Here is a 26348-nt window from a genome sequence, read left to right as displayed (position 1 = left end):
TCTGCATGTGTACGTATACAAGAAGTTACTCAGATTGTACTCAATGCCCCTGGTGGCTATGGGGGGTCTATTCTACACTTCTAAATCTTTAATAGAAACCATACTCTAGTAGTCCTTTGCTAAAATCCCAATAATGTCATATCAGGACTGTTTGCGTTCTTTTTTATTTCGGAAGAATGTAGTGAAAGTCCTTCAGCAGGCATAGGGTGGAGGCTTTTCGAAGGGTCCTAATGAGTGTTGATAGAGTGACGGGGCATTTGGAGTGAGCATATAGCCTGAGGTTTCTGGACAGGAGGACTGGGATGGAACTGAAGGGTTGGTATTGCTGGGCTGGGTAGGAGACTGGCTCTCATCCAGAGGGGTCACAGGTACCTCAGGGCTGTGCGGAGAAGGGCTGGCTGCTGAGTAACTGTTGAGGTGCTGAGGGACAGAGGAACAGGAGGAAGAACTAATTGTTTACTTGAACAGCTCATGAATGTATAAGTAACTAGATTTTTACTGGAACTGTGTTTGGGCGAGTGAGTGTTGAAATCTTGATGACTGGGTGACTGGGTGAGAGAGGGGAGAGGAGTGTGTGACTGGGTAAATGAGGGGAGAGGAGTGTGTGACGGGGTAAATGAAGGGGAGATGAGTGTGTGATGGGGTAAATGAGGGAGAGGAGTTTGTGACTGGGTAAATAAGGGAGATGAGTGTGTGACTGGGTAAATGAGGGAGAGGAGTCTGTGACTGGGTAAATGAGGGAGATGAGGTGTGACTGGGTAAATGAGGGAGAGGTGTGTGACTGGGTAAATGGGGAGATGAGGGTGTGACGGGGAAATGAGGGAGATGAGGGTGTGACTGGGTAAATGAGGGAGATGAGGGTGACGGGGTAAATGAGGGAGATGAGGGTGTGACGGGTAAATGAGGGAGATGAGGGTGTGACGGGTAAATGAAGGAGATGAGGGTGTGGCGTGGTAAATGAGGGAGATGAGGGTGTGACGGGGTAAATGAGGGAGAGGAGTGTGACGGGTAAATGAGGGGTGATGAGGTGTGACGGGGTAAATGAGAGGAGAGGTGTGTGACTGGGTAAATGAGGGAGATGAGGGTGTGACAGGTTAAATGAGGGAGATGAGGTGTGAAGGGGTAAATGAGGGAGAGGAGTGTGTGACGGGGTAAATGAGGGAGATGAGTGTGTGACTGGGTAAATGAGGGAGATGAGGGTGTGACTGGGTAAATAAGGGAGATGAGGGTGTGACTGGGTAAATGAGGGAGAGGAGTGTGTGACGGGTAAATGAGGGAGATGAGGTTGTGACTGGGTAAATGAGGGAGAGGAGTGTGTGACTGGTTAAATGAGGGTAAATTGAGGGTGAGACAGGGGTAAATGAGGGAGAAGAGGGTGTGACGGGGTAAATGAGGAGATGAGGGTGTGACTGGGAAAATGAGGAGATGAGGGTGTGACTGGGTAAATGAGGGAGAGGAGTGTGTGATGGGGTAAATGAGGGAGAGGAGTGTGTGACTGGTTAAATAAAGGGTAAATTGAGGGTGAGACACGGGTAAATAAGGGAGATGAGGGTGTGACGGGTAAATGAGGGAGAGTGTGTGACTGGTTAAATGAGGGTAAATTAAGGGTGAGACAGGGGTAAATAAGGAGATTAGGGTGTGACGGGTAAATGAGGGAGATGAGGGTGAGACTGGGTAAATTCAGGGTGAGACAAGAGTAAATGAGGGAAGATGAGGGTGTGACGGGGTAAATGAGGAGATGAGGTGTGATGGGGTAAATGAGGGGAGATGAGGGTGAGACGGGGTAAATAAGTGGGGAGATGAGGGTGTGACGGGGTAAAGGGACACGCCTTTAATCAGAAATAGGAATTGCTCAGTAAAACAAAAACTTGGAGCTCTCAGTAAGATTAGGCTGTGTGTGAACACCGCCCCAGGTGGAGGCATGATTACCTGCATGGGCACTGGGTAATTGGGGTAAGCAGGCAGCGCTTGTCCGGATGGGCAGAACCCTGCGTAAGTGACCATATGCTGAGTGGGATTATAGAGGATGTGTGGTGGAGGAGCTGGCCTGGGAGACATCTGCGGCTGAACAGCTGGAACCTGGAATGCAAGATAAGAAAGATGATGTGGTCAGGATTTTTGAATCACCTATTTTCTAGTAGTACATCAAAAAATGTAACACTGCAATACGAAATAATTACAAATATTAAATGTTTAAATGTATATATATAATAGGGCTGTCAATCGATTAAAATATTTAATCGCCAATGAATCGCCATTTTTATCTTTACTTAATGAACCCAAAATTAATACTTTTTACGTTTTTAATACTCTAATGAATATAGACATGGACAAATATGGCTGCTTTACACAAATGTATTTTTATTATTAGTGAAACCAAACTTAGATATATATATATAATGCAAGAGCCTATGAAGATACCTAGACTCTAGAAACTAAAATCTAGGGTGGTTTGGTCCAATCTTGGATTAGACTCTGATTTATTGACTTGGACTTGTCTCTGATTAAGTGGCGCATGTGCTTGTCTCAGTCTTGGGCATATTTCTGGATGAAAGTTTGTATAATTAATGACTGTTTTTTTTATTTTTATTTGCATGCACAAAGATTAATATATCAGAAAACATTGCTGGTGCAAAACAATGAAGCTGGTAAAGGAAAAACTTGACCAATTCAAAGAAACTGATTGTTTTTATAACTTTTGATCACTTTCAACATTTTGGACTTGCAAATCTTGGTTGGTCCTAACCCCTGCTACTGTAGCTTATGTGCCACAGGATTTATTACAGCACTTCAGAGTCGGCTCCCAATTTTCATCCAGAAAGAACAACTTGTTCACAATTTTTACTACACCATTACTAAAAGGTGAGCGGGTTTAATGGGGAAATCGAACCCTTGAAAAAAATGTTCCAGTAAGAAAAAAAAAAAACATGGCACATTAGGACACTAATCTTCAGTTAATTAATGACAAACTCGATGCATTTTAAAACGACTGTAAACTTCTATTGTGTTTTATTGCATCGGTGGTACTGAGCGCCGTTTTATAGGCAGCCAATTAACAAACCCGGTGTCCAGGCAGAGCAGTGATGCCTCATAAAATACTGCCTCCAGATATGAAGAACACACTAAGAGAAATCATGATTTCAATTAAGATGTAGCTCACAAAGTGTAAAGAATGTAATAGTATAATCAGATATAATATATTAAATATATAATAAACACTTATAATCAGAATAATAATAATATCAAGATGGCACTGAAGATCATTTGCTTTGTCATGGACAAAAATAATAAAAATACACTATATGGGCAAAAGTTTTGTGACAAAATGTTACCACACAATTGTACAGGATCTTTGGAATGGTATGGAGCAGCATTGTATTTTTCCCTCACTCACACTAAAAGACCCAAACCTGCTCCAACATTACAATTCCCCATGTGCGCAACGTTGGAATTGAAGATCGTGGAGTTGCCTGCTGTAGAGCTCTGCCCTCAACTTTATTGGGATGAACGTGAACCCTGGCTGCACCTTCAGGCCTCCTCACCTCACCCTACATCAGTACCTGACTTCACTAACAACCTTGTGGATAAATGAACACAAATCTTCACTCATAAATCTATGGGAACATCTTCCCATGAGGAAGGAGGAGAAATGGAATGGGATTTTTGAAAAGCACATGGTCAGATGTCCACAAGCATAAAAAATATGAATTATGTTTAAAAGAAATCACCAAAACAGTCAACCATATAAAAAAGAAGGGTTTGATACTTACCAAGTCCTTAAAAGCTCCCAGTATGGCAGCAGTAATGATTCCCAGGAAAACTCCAGTACATTGAGCACTACGTCAGACCACAGCAGCCTGTGCAGGTGCACCACGTCCCAGCAACTACTCACACCAGTAAACTCAAAGTAGTGGCTGTGGTAACCTGGGCTGGAGAGACAAACCCACAAACATTTAACGTTTTTTCTCGCTATTTGCCTCTAAAAAAAGTAAAGTATAGTAAAGTAGAGTGTAAAGGCAGTCACTAAAATGTTAAAACACTGCGGTCTAAACACAGCTCACCTCTCACAATTGTATAAATCGCAGCAGTAACAGGTGTTGGTCTTCACCTTGATCTTGCAGTCTTGGTTATAGTTCTGACACACAACCTATTGGACCCAGAGAGACAGAAAGAAAGAAGTTTAAATCTTGTGTCCTTTATTACCAGTAGCCACATCAAATAAAAAAATGTCCTGCGTTTGAGTACAGTACAGAACTCAGTGCACTTAACTGTAATTTGGCGTTCAGCAAATACAGAAATCTGCCACTTTTAATTGCTTGAAAGCACAATGAAGTAATAGCCCAGATATTTATCAACCACAGGGCTTACAGGTATGTGTTTTGAACGTCACAGCATCAGAATTTACCAACAAATTCCTTACGTAATATATAACGCCAGAGATTTTCTACCTGGACAGCATTACAGATCCTGTACATATGTAAATTCTGGTGTATGTCAAGTAGTGTGTAAAGGTTTTAGGCAGGTGTGGAAAATAAAATTCAAAAATAGAAAGTATTTGCATAAATGTACTTTTCGTTACTGTGCTCAAGTCATTTCTTTGTCTAACCCTAACCCAGTTTTAATGATTATCAAAGATAAAAGCGACTTTTACTCTCTATTCAAATACTAAACACAGATCGTCTGTGGTTGTAAGGCTGCCTCAAATCCTTCTGTCTCCTCATGTAATCCCAGACAGACTCCATGATATGGAGAACCACAGAGGACCCTGTGGGAGCTAAAACTGTTACTTCCAGGGCTCTTTGCTTTTTTAAAAATATATATTTCATAATGACGTGGTCATTTTCTCGCCGCAGAATAAATCAGACGCCTCCCTGATGGTATGATGAATTAATATCTGCCTTCATTTCCCAGCATTGAGGACAACATTAATCCGGACCAAATCTCCAACTCCATTTGCATGTTGATTAATAAAAATAAATGATGAATTATAAAAAAGCGTTCTCACTTTATGCCATTTTTTCACACTTGCCTAAAACATTTGCACATTGTATGTTTCACTGCAGTGTTACTGTACAGGACCAATAGAATTTCCATTTGAATTCAATTTTTATATATATATATATATATATATATATATATATATATATATATATATATATATATAGCCTTATTTATAATGCCTTTCTGTGCATATAATCTTGATTTACCGTATAGATCAAAAGAATAATTTCTCTCAAGTTAATTAAAGTGGCCCTTTGAACAGGATACTTTCACTGCACACAGACTCGCTTCTGTACATCTCTACTATATACACTATGTGCAAACAATCAGATTAGCTGAGTTTGGTATTGCGCATTGAAACACGTTTTTCTTAACAGTTTTCCTTGGGAGAAAACCGTAATTAAGTGCCTTACATTTGTATTCTGAACTCGAGCGCTTGTCTGTACATAGTGTGCTTTATTAATAATGTGTTTATTGAGTTTAATCTTCTAAAAACACGGTCTTATCGCATTAAGCTACGTTAAGCCTTTTTCATGCTAAGCGTTTTAGCATGTCCCCTGTGTACTGTGCATCTGGATGGTATTCACAGCGCTTCACGTTTGCCACATTTTGTTATATTACAGCCTTATTCCAAAATGGATTGTATACCTCGAAATTCTACAAACAATATGCCGTAATGACAACGTGAAAGAAGTCTTTTGCCAATTTATTAAAAACAAGCTTGGCACACCTACTTTTGGGCAGTTTCGTTAATTCTTATTTGCAGAACCTCTGAAGCTCCATCAGGTTGGATGGGAAGCGTCAGTGCACAGCCATTTTTAGATCTCTCCAGAGGTGTTCAATCGTGTTCAAGTCTGGGCTTTGGCTGGGTCACTCAAGGACATTCACACTTCTTTGTTATCTTGGCTGTGTGCTGAGGGTCGTTGTCTTGTTGGAAGATGAACTGTCGCCCCAGTCTGAGGTCCAGAGCGCTCTGAAGCAGGTTTTCATCAAGGATGCCTCTGTACGTTGCTGCATTCATCTTTCCCTCGATCCTGACCAGTCTCCCAGTTACTGCCTCTATAAACCATCCCCACAGCATGATGCTGCCACCACCATGCTTCACTGTAGGGATGGTATCGGCCAGGTGATAAGCGGTGCTTGGATTCCTCCAGACATGACACTTGGCATTCTGGTCAAAGAGCTCTAGGAGGATTCCTGGTGGGTCCAAACTTCTTCCATTTGAGGATGAAGGACACTGTGCTTATTGTGACCTTCAATGCTGCAGAAACTTTTCTGTCCAGATCTGTGCCCGGATACAATCCTGTCTCGGAGGTCTACAGACAATTCCTTGGGCTTCACAGCTTGGTTTGTGTTCTGACATGCACTGGTAACTGTGGGACCTCATATAGACAGGTGTGTGCCTTTCCAAATCATCTCCAATCAACTGAATTTATCACAGGTGGACTCCAATGAAGTTGTAGGAACATCTCAAGGATGATCAGTTGAAACAGGATGCACCTGAGGTCAATTTTGAGTGTCCTGGCAAACGCTGTGAATATTTATGTGCGTGTGATTGTTTTTTGTCTTTTATTATTAGATTGTAAACAAACTTCTTCCACGTTATCATTATGGGGTATTATTTGTAGAATTATGAGGAAAATAATGAATGTAATCCATTTTGGAACAAAGGTGTAACATAACAAAATGTGGAAAAAAGTGAAGCGCTGTGAATACTTTCCGGATGCACTGTATCTTTTTAGATATATGCAGCATTTAATGAGTGGTTTATGTTCACCTCATTGTAGTAGTTGTCAAAGGCATAACCTGTGCTGCTGGCGTAGAACTCGCACCTTCCTTCCATTAATGGTCTTCTGTCCTAAAGCAGGAAGAAAACGTTTAATTACCTCAGTAGCTGTACTCATTCTCAAATAGATTTTTAATATACAGCAGGTCAAACAGAGTTAAAGCAGGTAATGTGCTGAATCAGTCATCTCTGATATTTGACTGCTCACACTGTACGCTATATTGTAGCTGTTTAGCCGAATTTTGCACACAACACATCGGCTGACTAAACATTGGCATCCTATTTTTATTGAATCCGACTTTGTGCGTTTATTAGAGCAGGATGTTCAGGCCACTGCAGATACGGTGCATGTGACGTCACATTCAATCTTTCTTACTCAAATAAACTTCAAGAACGGCAGTTATTCATCCTTGAACTAATGAGTTCTGATCATTTTACAGCAAACCGATGGTACAGACGAATCTAAATTCATGGCCAAAAGTGAATGAAGGAGGGCAGAGTCGCTGTTATGACCTGCTGACTGTAACATGTGTTTTGACGTGTTTTTCATGTAAAGAATCTGAATGCATTAATACACTTGCATGTTAATTTTTCCATAGGAATCAATGCAAAAGCAATTAATCCGTTCCCAGACCTCAGGCAATCGCTTATTTCAGCCCTTAAAAAAAGTTTTTATGCCTAATTTAACACACAAATATACTTATGTAACAAAGTATAAACGTAAAAAGTAACAAATTATAAACATAAAGAAATAAATAACTTTTTGTTCTTTATGACTTTACTTACTGTTGAATTAGATAAATTATAAACATAAAGAAATAAATTTGTTCTTTATGACTGTAAATCAGACATGCCATATTGCAGATAAAGATCTCGTGTGCAAACACCACGTTCATGCTTTTCTACATTTTTTTTCTTTATTTCAGCTATTTATTTACCAAAAAAAATTTTCAGCAGCTGCACAGTGCCATCTCACATTTAGTCCACATGTGGAAAAAAAAGAAAAAAAAAAAGTAACTAAGTTTCTGAAAACTTATGACCATCAGGCTGAAGTAATCCGCACAAACACACAAAGCAAAGTGTCCGAAAAAACTGTTTATAGCATGCCTTCATCAAACAAATCGCGGCAACGCTGTTGTGTAAAAAAACCTCAAAAACACGTGCATGCACATTCTCATTTATTAACGCACATCTTGTACATAAAGAAATTTCAAGCACGTTAATATATTGCCGCCATTTTGTTTTCGTTTATCTCGATCATCGGTTACCTCGATGCTTTTTGGCGACCCCCTAGGACATCGACATAACCGGGTTCCACTGTATATAGAGTGAGGAAAATAAGTATTTGAACATCCTGCTATTTTGCAAGTTCTTCCACTTAGAAATCATGGAGGGGTCTGAAATTGTCATCGTAGGTGCATGTCCACTGTGAGAGACATAATCAAAAAAAAAAAAAATTCCAGAAATCACAATATATGATTTTTTAAACTACTTATTTGTATGATACAGCTGCAAATAAGTATTTGAACACCTGTCTATCAGCTAGAATTCTGACCCTCAAAGACCTGTTAGTCTGCCTTTAAAATGTCCACCTCCACTACATTTATTATCCTAAATTAGATGCACCTGTTTGAGGTCGTTTAGCTGCATAAAGACACCTGTCCACCCCATACAATCAGTAAAAATCCAATGCTAACATGGCCAAGACCAAAGAGCTGTCCAAAGACACTAGAGACAAAATTGTACACCTCCACAAGGCTGGAAAGGGCTACGTTTTTCTGCACATGGGACAGGGTGACTGCACTGTATTAAGGAGAGGATGACCGGGGCCATGTATTGCGAGATTTTGGGGAACAACCTCCTTCCCTCAGTTAGAGCATTGAAGATGGGTCGAGTCTGGGTCTTCCAACATGACAATGACCCGGAGCACACAGCCAGGATAACCAAGGAGTGGCTCTGTAAGAAGCATATCAAGGTTCTGGCGTGGCCTAGCCAGTCTCCAGACCTAAACCCAATAGAGAATCTTTGGAGGGAGCTCAAACTCCGTGTTTCTCAGCGACAGGCCAGAAACCTGACTGATCTAGAGAAGATCTGTGTGGAGGAGTGGGCCAAAATCCCTTCTGCAGTGTGTGCAAACCTGGTGAAAAACTACAGGAAACGTTTGACCTCTGTAATTGCAAACAAAGGCTACTGTACCAAATATTAACATTGACTTCCTCAGGTGTTCAAATACTTATTTGCAGCTGTATCATACAAATAAATAGTTAAAAAAATCATATATTGTGATTTCTGGATTTTTTTGTTTTAGATTATGTCTCTCATAGTGGACATGCACCTACGATGACAATTTCAGACCCCTCCATGATTTCTAAGTGGGAGAACTTGCAAAATAGCAGGGTGTTCAAATACTTATTTTCCTCACTGTATATATATATATATATATATATATATATATATATATATATATATATATATATATATATATATAAAAATAAAAATAAAAATTCTGAGAATTTATCTATGATCTTGTTTTGTTGTGTTTTCTTTCCAGTCAGCTTTCCGGTGTTTATTTATAGGTCACATATATTCTAACCCTTAATGGAGAGTAATGAAGTATTTATTTTAATTCATAATTTAAGTGCAGTACAATAAATCGCTGTACTCATTCCAAAACAGGGACAGTTACAATCTAATCTTCTATACAAGTTATCTTCTTTTTTTTATTCTACAATATGTACATAATAAAACAAACATTGAATATCTACATGTTTTTCTAAATGAGAACCTGTTGCTGATATTTTATTGCACCCTCTCAGAAAGCACATTATGGTAGAAATCTTTTCTGTACATTGGAGAAACTGTGGAAACCAAAACACAAAACATGATCATGTTTTCTGGGACTGCTGTGTTATTAAGGGCATATTGGAGAAGACAACATATTGCTTTACAGGATATTTTTAAATGTGCGATACACTTCCCTGTTGTGAGAACATCTTCCCAGAAGATGGAGGTTATTATAAGAGCAAATGAAGACTAAATGTGGAATGTTATGTTCAAAAATCCACAAAATGTTTGACCTTACAGTATATTTCTTATTTGTTCAATTGGAATTCGGTATGGAACAAAGCACTGTGTAATCTGAATATATAATCAATCTTTAATTACATATTTGAATAATTAATATACCTATTTAGTGGCATTATCTGACCTTTAACCCAGCCATTAGGGAGGCACAAGCCAGTGCACTCTTAGTGCCGGTCCCATGCCAAGATAAATGGGGAGGGTTGCATTATGAAGGGCATCCAGCATAAAACATGTGCCAAATCAAATATGCGGATCACAAACCTGAATTTCATACCGGATTACCAACGACCGCCACAGGTATCATTAGCCAACAGGGTTAAATTTGGCTACTGTTGGCGCAGTGGGCACGTTAAACGTTGGTACTGAGACTGTTAAAGGGAGAGAGGTAGCTGATATGATGGAGAGGAGAAAGGTAGATATGTTGTGTGTTCAGGAGACCAAGTGGAAAGAGAGTAAGGCCAGGAACATTTGAGGGTTTAAACTGTTATATGATGGTGTGGATGGAAAGAGAAATGGTGTAGGGGTGATTCTGAAGAATAAGTACAGTAAGAGTGTAGTGCAGGTTAAGAGAGTTTCTGATAGGGTGATGAACGTGAAGCTGGAAGTTAAAGGGGTGATGATTAATGTCATCAGTGCTTATGCTCCACAAGTGAATTGTGAGATGGAGGAGAAGGAATAATTCTGGAGTGAGTTAGATGAAGTGGTAGAAGGTGTACCTAGGAATGAACAATTAGTGATTGGGCAGACTTTAATGGGCATGTGGGTGAAGGGAACAGAGGTGATGAGTAGGTGATGGGTAGGTATGGTCTTAAGGGAAGGAATGTGGAAGGACAGATGGTGGTAGATTTTGGAAATGGTAGTGGTGAACACTTATTTTAAGAAGAAGAAAGATCATTGGGTGACGTATAAGAGTGGAGGAAGGTGCACACAGGTGGACTATGTTCTATGTAGGAGATGCAACCTGAAGAAGATTGGAGGCTGTAAGGTGTTGGCAGGGGACAGTGTAGCTAGACAGCATCGGATGGTGGTCTGTAGGATGGTTTTAGAGGTAAAGAAGAAGAGAAGGAAAGTGAGGACTGAAAGAAGAATAAGATGGTGAAAACTGAAGGAGGAAGAGTGTAGTGTGAGATTCAGGGAATAGGTCAGACAGGGGCTGGTAAAAAAGTGATAAGGGAGACGGCTAGAAAGGTACTTGGTGTGACATCTGGAAAAGTGCAGGAGAGCATAAGGAGGAAGAGGTTGGTGAAACAGAAGTGGGATCGACAAAGAGATGAGAAAAGTAGGCAGGAGTACAAGGAGATGTGGAAGCAGGTAAAGAGGGATGTGGCGAAAGCCAAGGAAAAGGCAGTTGAGGAGCTGTATGAGAAGTTGGACACTAAGGAAGGAGAAAAGGATTTGTATCGATTGGCCAGGCAGAGAGACCGAGCTGGGAAGGATGTGCTGCAAGTTAGAGCAATAAAGGATGGAGATGGTGTGTTGACTAGTGAGGAGAGTGTGTTGAGAAGATGGAGGGATTATTTTGAGCAGCTGATGAATGAGGGAAATGAGAGATAGAGACGGTTGGATGATGTGGAGATGGTGAAGCAGGAAGTGGATAGGATTAGTAAGGAGGAAGTGAGAACAGCTCTTAAGAGGATAAAGAGTGGAAAGTCGGTAGGACCAGATGACATACCGGTAGAAGCATGGAGATGTTTAGGGAAGATGGCAGTGGAGTTTTTAACCAGATTTTTTAACAAGATTCTGGAAGGTCAGAGGATGCCTGAAGAATGGAGAAGGAGTGTGCTAACATTATTTGACTTTTCCTTGGTGACCTTGACCTGTCCTATTATACTTTTATACTTTTTAATTTGAATAATTGTATTTTTCTATTTTATTTTCATTTAAATGTACATGCTGTGACAAATAAAATTTGATTTGGTTGATTTATGTGATAATATATACATTTTCACCAAATTAAACATATTTGTATCAACACGCCTGCAGCACTGCACACATAGTAACTGGTTTAATATTCCTGGTTATTATCTAATTATTTCTGATTGTTAGGCTGAGATTCCACCTCCAATGTGTTAGGACGTGATCAGGAACTGGTCAGAATCCAGCCTCTAAGCATCAGTGACTGGACTGCATTGAGATGGAGGTGTGTGATTGGAGCACTGAGCCGCACGAGACGAGGCTTCGGGTTTGATTACTTCCACAAAGTTTTATTACCGAAGCTGACACCCAGATCTAACACCCTGAAGAAACTGTACGACAAAAGATAAGGCGGTGATGTGATATACGTATGTGCCATAGACAAGTCTCCGCTCACGTGTATACAAAGTCAAGCATACAAACAATAAATTCTTGTGTGCCGCTTACGATGTACTCGGCAGCAATGATGCCGTCCACGATGGCGCAGAAGAAGCAGGAGATCACACCCAGGCTAATGAAAATGATGGAGGCCACCAACTGCAAGAGAAATAATCATGGATTATATATTAAAGATTTAAACATGGACAAATCAGAAGCTGAGGAATCAGACAAAAAACACATTTTGGTCTGGAGACAGTAATATACTGAATGAGTCTTTATTTTATTATCAAGGCATCTCCAATTAAACACCTCTCACCTGCACCAGTCATTTTATAACATTTAATACAAATAATTATACTTCTTACAACTCATCCATACAAAGAATGTAAATCTCAGGATTCTAATGTGATATAATCGGATTTCAATTCTCAAGGAAACGATTCAATATTTGAAAACACATTATACGGACAAAAGTATACAGACGCCTGACCATAAGCTTCGTATGTGCTTTTTGAACATCACATTCCACAGTTAATCTCCATTTGTTGTTATAACAACCTCCACTCCCCTAGGAAGATGTTTCACTAGATGTTGGAGTGTGCTTGTGGAGATTTGTGCTCAATTGGCAACAAGGGTGTTAGTAAAGTCAGGTTCTGATGTAGGTGATGTGAGGAGACCTGGGGTGCAGTCAGCTTTCACATTCATCCTAATAAAGTTGAGCTCTATAGTTCGCCATTCAAGATCTTCATCTCTAAACCATGGAAACCATATCTTCATTGTGTTTGCTTTGTGTGCAGCGGCATTGTCATGATGGAACAGGTTTGGGTCTCCTAGTTCAGGGAGAGAGAAATGTAATGCTACTGCATCCAAAGATTCTGTACAACTGTGTGCCTCTAACTTTGTGGTAACGGTTTGGGGAAGAACCAAATGTAGTAGGAAAAGTCAGGTATTCCGATCATATATAGTATATACATGATCAGATTTCATAGCCTCTGATTAAAATGTAACCAATCTGTCGTGAGCCTGGTGATAATAGTGCAAATGACAATGATGTGGAGGCCCGGCCCTGTCTGTCTCCTCACCTGATCTAAAGGTGGCAATCAATAAAACTACATACAAACAAACATACATACAAACTAAATACAAGAGATTTATTAAAAAGAATACATAAAATTGGCATAGCAAAATGGCATTTAAAGCTGCTCAGTTACCATGGTAGTGGGTCAGTATTAAAGAATATTTATATTGCATAGAAACCCTGAGATGCCACACATTTTTTTAATAATTTAGTTAGCCTTTTATTATTAATATCAACACATTTTTTTGCCATTTTTTTTATTGTCTATATGTGGCAATGAGTATCTTTGTTTCACACACATCTACATTTTCTACTGCATCCTTGTAATCCAGTACACATACACACATCCATACATAGCTATGGGTTTCGTAAAATGCCCTTGCCTCTGTTTCCTTTGCCCCTAGTTGATAACTTCAGTGTCTGGATGCGGATGGAGTAATAAAGGAAATGTACAGCCTGTGAAACTGTCTGCCAACCTGCTCCTTTATGGATAATTTACTGACCAAAGGCAGCCTGAAGGGCAACGCTACACTCAGCAAAGGGCAATCACGTTCACCTATCTGATTCCACAAGCTTACTGTGAATAATGAAAACTTTTACATCTAGAAATTTCTTTGCTTCCCTGAACATGCTTATCAACCTCACACATAATCCTAATCAGTTTTTTTTTATGTTTAAGCTTCTCCCTAATTTAATTTTCGCAAAACTTACCAGCCCTCCTGTCAAACTGAAGTGTCAGACTGAACATATATTTTTGCCACTCCTAAAAATCCTGTCCAACTGGGAGTTTTTAATCAGGGATGGTTCGTAGTCCGAAATCATTAGTGGATGATGAACAGTAGATGCGGTAAATTGCACTCTTTGGACAGGCCAAAAAAAGAGGCATTAAGCACATGTTTGATTGTGTATACTGAGCTAAAAATCACGTCTGTGGTCACTCTGAACTCCATTAAAGTTTTACACAAACACATAATTAAATGTACAATAGTGGTACAACTATGCAGTACATTCCCAGTACCATGCAAAAACAGAATAGAGTTTAAAAAGAAATGTACGCCCAGTTTAGTACTGTTTATGCACCAATGCCAAGGAGAATGAATTAGATCACAACGCAGCCACAAAGGTCACAAAGCAGTCCTACAAAAATACAACGATAAGGCAAAACATTATGACCATCAGCCTATTGTTGTGTTGGTCCCCCTTTTGCTGCCAAAACAGTCCTGAACCCATCAAGAATTAACAGCATTAACTTCTTCAGCAGTTTCAGCTACAGGAGCTCGTCTGTTAGATCAGACCACACGGACCAGCCTTTGCTCCTCACGTGCATCAATGGGCCTCGGACACTCGTGACCCTGTCACCGGTTCAAAACAGTTCCTTTCTTGGAGCACTTTTGATAGATACTCAGCCCCGCAGATAGAGAACATCCCACAAGAGCTGCAGTATTGGAGATGCTCTGACACAGTGGTCTAGACGTCCTAATTTGGCCCTCGTCAAACTCGCTCAAATCCTTACGCTTGCCAATTTTTCCTGCTTCTAACACGTCAACTTTGAGGACAAAATGTTGCCTAATAAATCCCACCCAATAACAGGTGATATGTTGAAGAGATAATCAGTGTTATTCACTTCACCTGTCAGTGATCATGAAGTTACGCCTGATTGGTGTAGATAGATTCAGAATAGAGAATTTTAATTAATATACTTATCCATATGAATCTCCCTATTTAGCAAGCCAGAGATCACTGTGGCAAGGAAAAACTCTAGGAAACAATGTGGAAGAAAACGAGAGAAAACCTTTATCTGGGTAACACTGGATAATATGACAATTAATAATTTCCTTTATTAGCTGTGTAATATCTGGTCAAAACCTGCAAGTATGTATACAGGAAATTCATTATAGTTTTACCATGAAACACCTGTTAACTAATGGAGCAAATAAGTTCTTAAACTTTGCCTTTATCAAGTGCGACTTTTACCTCATGTATGCAAATGAGCAGCTTTCGGGTTATGGGCCTTGCTCAGTGACCCCAGAGTGGCAGCTTGGTGACCTTTAGAATCCAAAGTCCAATGCCTTAACCACTAAGCTACCCCCCCATCATTGTGGTTGTAGTACTGAGCCACTAATTAAACATGCCACCTCTCAGCACTGACTCTTTTAAGAAGGGTGAACTTCTGATCAAATATCCTAACACTGGTCTGGACATTTGCCGAATGCTCCCTGTAATAACTGATGAAACCAATCAACAATTTCACAAGCTGTCATTTCACGCACCTGAAAGCAGAATAAATCCAGACAGCAGAGTTCTTACATAACAACTGCTATCTCGTTATATAATCGCACACTTGCTCCTTTCGTCTTTAACGACCCAATCTGATCCCAAAACCCAGCCAATCTGAGCATTTACAACCTATTTTCCACAGTGGAAGAATTGAGAAGCAAAAGAAAGCATCTATATCCCTGCAAGGCCAAACGGAATAGTGCGGTCAAGTGATCGATGCCACTGCTGATCATCGGTTTAATGAGAACTGTAGGGTCTGGATGTAGAATTATGACCCCTGACAGAAGCACTGCTTTGGCCACAAGGTGACCTAGACAAGAGCAAACGCTCCAATATTTTACAACAGAGGACACAAAGAGACACAACAAAGTCGGTTCATGTACACGTATAAATAAAAGGTACCTTTTCAGTCACTTCGGTGGTACTGGTACCACCTACATCTTTTTTAATTTAAATATGTATCTCTCACCTTAAAACAAAGACATAACATACCTTCAATTCAACTTATTTTATGTTATGTTTTTGTGCCATAATTATGTAAAGCTTTAAAGGAATAAGCAGCTATTTCTAGGGTAGAAACACATCCGAAAGGTACAAAAGATCAAAACCCAGTGACAAGGTAAAGTACATATTAGTTCTCTTTTAGTAAGTGTACAAGCGGTTAGAAATTCAAGACAATTTTATACATAAAGTATGTAGTATAGAGCATTCATTACAACATACAGTTCTAGAAATACAGAATTAGCTTTGTTGATAAATTTCTCAAATACAAAAAAAAAGTACTGGTAAAGACACGACCTAAAATATATGTGTATTCCAATTGATAAATCTTGTTGCAAAGCTTTGGTCCTGACACAGACCTGCCATTTATCTACTTAATGGAAATAAGTATTGGGCCACCAGATTATTATATGAAATTGCACTCTAAAAAGCTAGACAATAACTTAGAGATTTTCCATTGTGCAGCTATAAGAGTTTCCACTTTCCTGGGGAAGGATTTCTACAACATCTTTTGGAGTATTTCTGAGGGAACTTTTGCAAATTCATCCAGTAGAGCATTTGTGAGGTCAGTCACTGATGTTGGATGAGAAGGTAAAAGTGAATGTGCTCTATGTGAACTTTCACTTGAGTAAAAGTACAAAAGTATTTTCCTTTAAAAGTAGGAAAGTATCCAAAATACTATGATTTATTAAGGGTTTAATTTCTCTTTGCTTAATCGATTCAGTTTATGTGAAAGGAATCTGTTACTCTTAACACATTGATCTATTAATAGAATGATATTAATGAGTCAAAACCTGATTGATATCTATTACAATTATCATGAGCCCATAAACTTATTTTCAACTATTTAAAAAAAATAAGGTCACGTGTGTTGTGGCAAATTGGATTCAGGAGTTTCCTCCATCAATTATTCCTCTCAAAATGCTGAGTTGGTGCTGTGGTGAGAATAAGTAGATATTAACCGTGTTAACCATAGACTTTCGAACTAAACCACTGAATTTGAATTAAAATTGCATATTAAACATTTGACTTCATACTATTTAAATGATTTGAATGCCAAATAACTTTACTTGACTGGTGAATTATAATGCCATAGAGAAAAACTATTTAAAGAATGAGTTTAATAAAAAAAAAAATCTGTTCTTTTTTAATACTTTAATCAGTAAATAATAAACCGATGCTTCTAACAAAATTCTCAATATTTAAATTTCTGTGGTAGAGCAGAGGAGTGGAAGATGATACCTGGTTTCAGCATCAGGCCACCTGACACTAGCGATCTGCCCGTAGCATGATAGGGGTTGTTGCACGTTAATGCGTGTAAGAGGGACCAAATGCTTCTCAGTGTGTCTCAGGAGCTAAAATGAGGAGTATTCTAAGTTCTTGTGTGTGTGTGTGTGTGTTGAATAAGCAAGATGTTACTGGTGTGTACATACAGTACACCATATCAGTGTGTATGTGTGAGCACCTGCAGGGTTCAGTTACACACACTGTACCCCTAACTGCGTATGTACATGAATGAGTGTGTGCATAGGGCAGAGTCTCCACCATTAAACTTTAAAGGGCGTTCTGGGATCAGGGCCAAGATGGTGGACCGAGAGAACAGGCCCTTAAATCATATACAGAGGTCTCGAGAGGAAATGTGAAAAAAAAGAGCTACATTTACATCCAAAATCTCAATCCTGATCACAATGTTACCATAGTTTACACAAAGACGATTTGAAAACATGAAGCAGCATTGAATTAAAAGCGGAGAACTGAGGTTGCGATGTTGCAAGTTGTTTGGTGTTGTCTGTCAGAGGAACACTGTGTGCTTTTCTTAATTTCTTCGAAATTTGTTTCACTGGAGAAGGACGGAGAGACAATGATATGGCAACTCAGGTTACACTAAAGCCAGTCACCATTAATTAATAAAATGGCGACTCTGTTACAGGATTGGAATGAAGGACACTTGCCTACATTAGTCACATCCAGTGTAATAGTAGACATCTTTTTTTTTTAGCTTAAATTTAATGGAATATTGAAACGTTCGGTTTAGCAATTCCAAATCATGATTCCACGCTAGATTTTGCTTCATAATAGGAATGAGTCGGTATTACATTTTCAACATGATATTTTATATGAATAAACAACTAGGTTTGGTTGAGGACTCTTCTGAGTCAAAGACACAAATGGAGACACATTTCTCACAATAGTCTCACACTGAATGTAACACAATTGTGCATGATCTCATGTTTTTCGAATATCCATGAAGATACTGAGCAACTCAAGAACTTTGAGTATGGATTTGAACTGTAATTAATATCATCACTCTGCTACAATGGCTCAGGACCACATGTTAGATAAACAGTTCTGCATTTACAATAAGGGATGGGTTCCTTTTCAGTCTGGTTCCTCTCAAGGTTTCTTCCTCATGCCATCTCAAGAAGTTTTTCCTTGCCACTGTTGCTCATTAGGAATAAACTTACAATTATAAGGAACAAACTTATAGACACTAAACTTGTACATCCGACTTTTTCTCTGTAAAGCTGCTTTGAGACCATTGTTAAAAACGCCATACCAATAAAAATGAATTAAATTACATTTAATATTGTGTTGTCGTACCCAAGAATACTATCCTGTGCTAATTCCGAGAAGATTTTCACCACGTTCCCATGAACACTACAATGATTTACAAGACTGTTTTTCATTGGAGTCCTCTGTTTACTTTAGGGAGTTTTGCTTTTGTCATTGTTACTTCTCTTCAGGAATTAAAATCCTAATCCTTAGCCAAATTTCAATTAAGTGACAATCTTTTTCTTCCTCGTCTTCTTCTTCTTCTTCTTCTTCTTCTTCTTTCGGCTGCTCCCATTAGGGGTCACAACAGCGGACCATCCGTCTCCATACTACCATTACAATTAATTCTTAGACTTATTATGTTTGTTTGTCCAGTTAATTTTGAACCTGTAAAAAATGGAGGGACAATGTGTAAAAAAATATAGATTTTTTTTTTTGCTATTATGAATCCACTGAGTTAGTATACAGAGGCAAAATGACTAAAAATGTTGTGAGGTCAATACTGTAAATAAATCTGAACTGGCCTAACACTCATTAAAAGCAAACCAACTACACATTAAACAGTCGGAAGAAAAGGAGTGCTGTCTATAAGACTGCATTACGTTAGCTAGGTAAATTATTGATTCTGCAGTATAATAGGTTAATGCATCAAGGAACACTTGACAAGTAACATAATTATAATATTCATTAGAATTTTTGAGATATGAGTTCCTGAACGGTTCCACACTTACTTGTCTGATGCTATTAAATAAACTTAATCATTTACTGTTCTTATGTAGTTGCTAAATACAAATAAATCGAGTTTGAAGACTAGAAAAAGTACCTGAGAGGTCAAATTGGCCACAAAATGCAGTCTGGGAAGCAGCATGAACGATAAAGCTTTGACTTTTATCAATGCAATTTTATTTGTACATCATTGTATTTCATGCATTTTATTAAAAAAATAAAATTGTCCAAAAGCAGCCTTAAAAAATTAACTACAGTTGATGGCGAATTAAAAATGTTTATTTATAAAGTCCCTGTACATTTGTCCCTAATGAGCGAGCCAGTGGTGACTGTAGCGAAGAAAAACTCCCTGAGATGGAATGAGGAAGAAACCCTTAAAGGATCCAGACTTAAACATGAACCACAGCAATACAAAACTGTTCATGGCAATTGTAGCCCTGAACCATTGTAACTGTTTATATTAATTACAATACAAATCCATCCTCATGGTTCTTAAGTTTAACCCTCCTCAGGAACCTCATGGATCTTTAGGGTTAGTGTTTATGTACCTCAACCCTATTGAACACCTATGTGATGAACGTGAACGCTGACTGCACCCCAGGTCTCCTCACCTCACCTACATCAGTACCTGGCTTTACTAACACCCTTGTGAGCACAAACCTCCACAAGCAAAATCCAGTGGAACATCTTCCCAGAAGAGTAGAGGTCATTATAACAGCAAATGGGGACTAAATATGGAATAAATATTAAACATTAGTGGGTTTTTTTGGAGAAATCCAGGCTTTCACCAATGCTAATATGATTTACCTTCATGCTCGGGCTTAAATCCATTAACCAATCACAGCGGATGCAGCTGAGAGCATCTTGACTCAGACAGTTAGCAAAGCAATGCCTATTTATTCTGTAATTGTATTTGTCATGCAGGTAAAATGACATTTGTTTTGCAATAAGATCTCTGCATCCTTTTCGCTTGTAACACGATCGCTCAGTGACACAAATAAACAGAAGTGCTGAAACCCAATTGCAATTGATTCATACATCGTAATGACAATATGATTGAGGACAGAAAAAATCCTAAAGAGATAGAAACACACTCCGGTACGACCTGCTTGATACAAAGCTTCGATTTGAAAAAATAAAATGTGTTTTTCACTTAATAGGAAATGATGGAAAAATGTATGACTTATTTCCGGAAGTCAAGGTAAATATATAATTGATGCGCTATAATTATAGCCTACATACAGCCAAAGTGACTTTTGAGCAAAAATCAAATTGTAAAACCCTTAAAAAATTAAAATATTTGAGAAATATTAAATATATTTTTTTTATATACTTACTATCTGATAAACCAAGATGCATAAAGCAAAAATTGTTAAAAAAAATTATAAATTAGAGGGGGCGAAAGTTATTGCATTTTGAGCGACACAGTAGTTTTGAGATTGTGAAGAACACAAAGAGTTTTTTTTTTTTTTTTTTTTTGAGGTAACTACACAATAATGACAAAAGTTTGTGGACACCTGACAATTAGATTCGTAATACAATTCCATACAACGGATGTAAATCACCAGCCTCCAAGTGATATATTTGATGATATCGCTGCATTTGCTATATGATTTAAATTAAAGTTTGTGGAAACCTGACCATAAGATTCATGTGTGTTTCGAACGTCCACATTCAGTCCCCATTTGCTGTTATAATAACCTTCACTCTTCTGAGAAGATGTTCCACTAGATTTAGCTTGTGGAGGTTTGCGCGTATTCAATTCATCTCAACGGTGTTCAATAAGGTTTAAGCACAATAGGAGGCCACTCAAGATCTTCAAATCTAACACGTAAACCAGGTCGTCATGGAAATGGATTTGTGTACAGAGGCATTGGAACAGGTTCTGGTCCCCTAGTTCAAGTGATGGGAAAATCTAATGCTACAACAACCAAAGATTCCAGACAATTGCGTCCCTCCAACTTTGTAGTAACAGTTTGGGAAAGAACCACAAATGGCTGGCAATACTTCTGTCCAGGAAGTAAACATACTGTTGCTTACCATAGGTCTGCGGTTCTCCACCACATTGAGCCCAACGATGGCTAAGAATGTCCCAAAGCTCAGCTAAGAGAACAAATGAAGTGTTTTCAGTTTGTTATTGTATTTTTAAAAATAAAAGTAAAAACTGTAATCGTTCTAATGGTGTTACTCACAATGATGCCTGAGTAGTAACCAGCCACTGCCACGTTTCCGGTGCGAGTAGCAGCCAGGAGGCCGATGAGCAGGATGATGACAGAGAGTGTGTGTAGGGCCACAGTGCTCCACATCGCCGTACAGCGTCTCTTTGAGTACTGCTCTGTGTGATGAGTCAACAAAACGCACACTTACTTCACCTTTACTTCCAAACACCAGAATCTACATCACGACACAAGTTCCCTTAGGATTTTTCAGTGTTTTTTTTATTTTGTTGTTTTACCAGACTGAACCAGACTGCTCTTAATGTTCTACTGAGAAGAGTTCCCCAGAGGGTATGGATCTGTAAGAGTTGTCCAAAGACTTCCAAGTTGAGCATAAACAGAACACTGTGTTATATTGTTTAAATACAGACTTCATGTGTTTTTCTCTGGGGTTCTACTGTTCTACTTCCAAAATAAGAACCTTTAAGGGTTCCTTAAAAGCTTTTTACTTTCAAAGAACAGAAACTGCTCACTATCTTCAAAGTTACTATCTGACTTTCAAAATTAAAACATTCAGCATTTATATAATAATTTTTCTTTTATATATATATATATATATATATATATAGTGCCTTTAAAAGTTACAGCTCGAAGCGCTTTCCAAGCATAACAATTGGAAATAAAAATAAATAATAACTAAACAATAACAAAATATAATAAGACGGAAAAATAAGTACAATTTACATCACTGATACGTCACAAAAATACAAAAAGGTCTCACATAAAAACTAGCATAAAAAAGTTGTTTTTTAATTTAAAAACAGTTAAAGATTCGGCCTGTCTAATCTAAATGGGAAGAAAATTCCAAAGTTGTAAGTTTTAATAGTAGGTTTAAGTTCTATTTTGTCTGAAAGTCATATTCTGATTTAAGCAGCATTAATGAATTTATCTCATTTGATTATTAAATTTATAATTTTTTTTTTTACTTATTTATCTCTGTATAGCTGCTTTGGGACATTGTTAAATGTGCTTTACTAATACAACTAAATTGAATTCATTACTGACCAACATCTGACACTGAGTAATTAATTACTCCTCAATTTGCATCATCATTAGATTTTGTAGCATTTTTCCTTTTTTTTTTACAGCTAAAGAAGAAAATCTTGTATTATTTATTCCTACTGATCGGGGCAGTCACCATGAATTCAGACATTTTGTACTCGAATGTAACTACAGCTTCATTTAAGAGGATGGGAGGAAATGCAATTCCGTCCCCCCCATAAAAAAAACCCCCAAAAACACCAAAATCATCGTTGTAAAAGTGCCACCCAGGATTTCCTACTTGAAAACAATTTGCAAATCTTTTCAGATGTCATTCGATCCATAAGTCACTTTGATTGTCGAATCACCAGGTGCAGTCAAGACGATGCGACTCGAAATGTTAAACAGCACAAAGTTTCAAGGTAAAATCCTGTGAGATGAATAAAGCATTAAAAGTTGTATAACGATGCATGACTAACAAATTTGTAGCTAGGATTTTTTATTTTTTTATTCCAGGGTGACGTGGTGATGTTCGGCATCTCATCAATACACTTACTACGATCTCTATGAACATAGCAAAGTTTTTATAGATATAAATATTCCACTGAAAGTATTATAATAATAATAATAATAATAATAATTTGTACTATAATAAGTACTTATTATTATTATTATTATTATTATTATTATTATCATCACTATTATTATTATTACAGTATTAAAAACACACAAGAATAAATGTAAATTGTTTGGGAATGTGTTTCAATGTTTATATAAGCCATTTATATAATCTTATAAATGTTAAACCTGGTTAAAATGGAGAAAGAAAGAAAAATTATGTTTGATCAGAAAATACTTTACAATAATCACTTTTATTGTAAGTAACCATGAAGTCAACAATAAGAAGCGTTTAATTCAATGTAATTTAGTTTTACTTTAAAAAATTTAGTACTATTTCTATTATAAAAAAGAAATAATTCGAAGTGGAAATTGTTGCATTTGTTACCAACTGAATTGCACATAAATTGACCAGAGTGAATGAGTAGAAACAGAGGGAAAAAGAGTAGATGAGTGAATGAAGCCGTTTCAGGCTGCTTACCTGCAGCGTCTGCGTCTGCGCTCGCGGTTACGGAGGGCTGCTGCATCTTTCTTACGTTTTTACAAGCAAAAAACAGAAAGACGACGATTTCCAATGATCCGAAACGGATTCGTTTTCTTTCCCGACTACCGAGTTTTAGAGGAAAAACCGAAGCTGCGCCGCTTCTCGAAGCTCCTCATGCAGGTGTAGTGCTGCTGAGTGCGGGGTGCGTTCACTACCCCGAGGTGTACTGTTACTGTTCAACACCAGCCAGAAGCGACACCTCACGGCTCAAGTGTTGAATTTAACAAACTTTTCAACTTCATTCAAACCCAGTGCTTTTCACACTTCCTACCTGAACCAGTCCACTTCTTTATACCCCTCATTTTTGCTGCTGTTTTGCTGCTTCAGGTCCTAAAGCAGCAAAACAGCCCCATCACACTACCACCACCATATTTTACTGTTGGTATGATGGGGTTTTTTCTACCTGAACCAGTCCACTTCTTCATACCCCTCATTATGACACCACAGTTATAGAAACCATCAATATTATAGAGAAATTCCTGCATTACAAAAACAGGAATCTCACACAGCCAGAATGAATTGTCATTACCAAAACAAGAAACACATCTCCTTTCACTGGAGCCACAACTGCACCTGCCTGCATACATCATCTCTAGCAGAAGCATTTATTATTATTATTATTATTATTATTATTATTATTATTATTATTATTATTAGCAGATATTAACCTCATAAAACGACCCCAAGTTTTCCTGGGGATTTGATAGAATTATTTTTTTTTTGTGTGCAAATTTTTCCTTCTACAGGAAACATATAAATAGTTGATGAAAATGGTTAACAACTGACGATTCCTTAACAATTAACCGATTTTCTTGAAAAATTCTTGTGACCAAATCGATTTCTTCACCTTGGTCATCCATCGTGAAATAAAAAACAAAAACAACAACAACAACAAAAACAGCTATTACATCCACACAAATACAGTGAGGAAAATAAGTATTTGAACACCTGCTATTTTGCAAGTTCTCCCACTTAAAAATCATGGAGGGGTCTGAAATTGTCATCGTAGGTGCATGTCCACTGTGAGAGACATAATCTAAAAAAAAAATCCAGAAATCACAATGTATGATTTTTTAACTATTTATTTGTATGATACAGCTGCAAATAAGTATTTGAACACCTGAGAAAGTCAATGTTAATATTTGGTACAGTAGCCTTTGTTTGCAATTACAAAGGTCAAACGTTTCCTGTAGTTTTTCACCAGGTTTACACACATTGCAGGAGGGATTTTGGCCCACTCCTCCACACAGATCTTCTCTAGATCAATCAGGTTTCTGGCCTGTCGCTGAGAAACATGGAGTTTGAGCTCCCTCCAAAGATTCTCTATTGGGTTTAGGTCTGGAGACTGGCTAGGCCACGCCAGAACCTTGATATGCTTCTTACAGAGCCACTTCTTGGTTATCCTGGCTGTGTGCTTCGGGTCATTGTCATGTTGGAAGACCCAGCCTCGACCCATCTTCAATGCTCTAACTGAGGTAAGGAGGTTGTTCCCAAAATCTGCAATACATGGCCCCGGTCATCCTCTCCTTAATACAGTGCAGTCGCCCTGTCCCATGTGCAGAAAAACACCCCCAAAGCATGATGCTACCACCCCCATGCTTTACAGTAGGGATGGTGTTCTTGGGATGGTACTCATCATTCTTCTTCCTCCAAACAAACACCACTCCTGACCACATGACTTTCTCCCATGACTCCTCTGGATCATCCAAATGGTCATTGGCCAACTTAAGACGTGCCTGGACATGTGCTGGTTTAAGCAGGGGAACCTTCCATGCCATGCATGATTTCAAACCATGACGTCTTAGGGTATTACCAACAGTAACCTTGGAAACGGTGGCCCCAGCTCTTTTCAGGTCATTGACCAGCTCCTCGCGTGTAGTTCTGGGCTGATTTCTCACCTTCCTTAGGATCATTGAGACCCCACGAGGTAAGATCTTGCATGGAGCCCCAGTCTGAGGGAGATTGACAGTCATGTTTAGCTTCTTCCATTTTCTAATGATTGCTCCAACAGTGGACCTTTTTTCACCAAGCTGCTTGGCAATTTCCCAGTAGCCCTTTCCAGCCTTGTGGAGGTGTACAATTTTGTCTCTAGTGTCTTTGGACAGCTCTTTGGTCTTGGCCATGTTAGTAGTTGGATTCTTACTGATTGTATGGGGTGGACAGGTGTCTTTATGCAGCTAACGACGTCAAACAGGTGCATCTAATTTAGGATAATAAATGTAGTGGAGGTGGACATTTTAAAGGCAGACTAACAGGTCTTTGAGGGTCAAAATTCTAGCTGATAGACAGGTGTTCAAATATTTATTTGCAGCTGCTTCATACAAATAAATAGTTTAAAAGTCGTATATTGTGATTTCTGGATTTTTTTTTTTTTTAGATTATGTCTCTCACAGTGGACATGCACCTACGATGACAATTTCAGACCCCTCCATGATTTCTAAGTGGGAGAACTTGCAAAATAGCAGGATGTTCAAATACTTATTTTCCTCACTGTATATTTAAGCTGGTGCAGTTTGAAAAAAATTTTACATTCAGAATTTATATAATAATCATTAATTTATATAGCGCCTTTAAAAGTTACGGCTCAAAGCGCTTTCCATAAATAAAAATTGGAAATAAAAAAAAAAATGACATCTTGTGCAGTTTGCTACAGATGCGTTTGGCAAGCTATGACTACATTTACGGCAT

General features: G+C 38.4%; 1 protein-coding gene across 1 annotated transcript; it reads right to left on the bottom strand.

Moving 5' to 3' along the window:
• Positions 1 to 148: 148 nt before the first annotated feature.
• On the bottom strand, positions 149 to 23842 carry LOC124378669 (transmembrane protein 255B). Its single transcript, XM_046838422.1, is given in 10 exon segments — positions 149 to 420; positions 1930 to 2079; positions 3771 to 3826; positions 3829 to 3929; positions 4062 to 4147; positions 6779 to 6859; positions 12233 to 12322; positions 21342 to 21404; positions 21494 to 21636; positions 23598 to 23842. Coding segments are annotated over 10 exon segments (1044 nt in total). The 5' UTR covers positions 23644 to 23842; the 3' UTR covers positions 149 to 192.
• Positions 23843 to 26348: the final 2506 nt, after the last annotated feature.

The sequence above is a fragment of the Silurus meridionalis genome, chromosome 24, assembly GCF_014805685.1.
Source record: "Silurus meridionalis isolate SWU-2019-XX chromosome 24, ASM1480568v1, whole genome shotgun sequence".
NCBI lineage: Eukaryota > Metazoa > Chordata > Actinopteri > Siluriformes > Siluridae > Silurus > Silurus meridionalis.
Note: the sequence above shows the minus strand (reverse complement) of the source record. Positions and strands in the feature narration are given on the sequence as shown.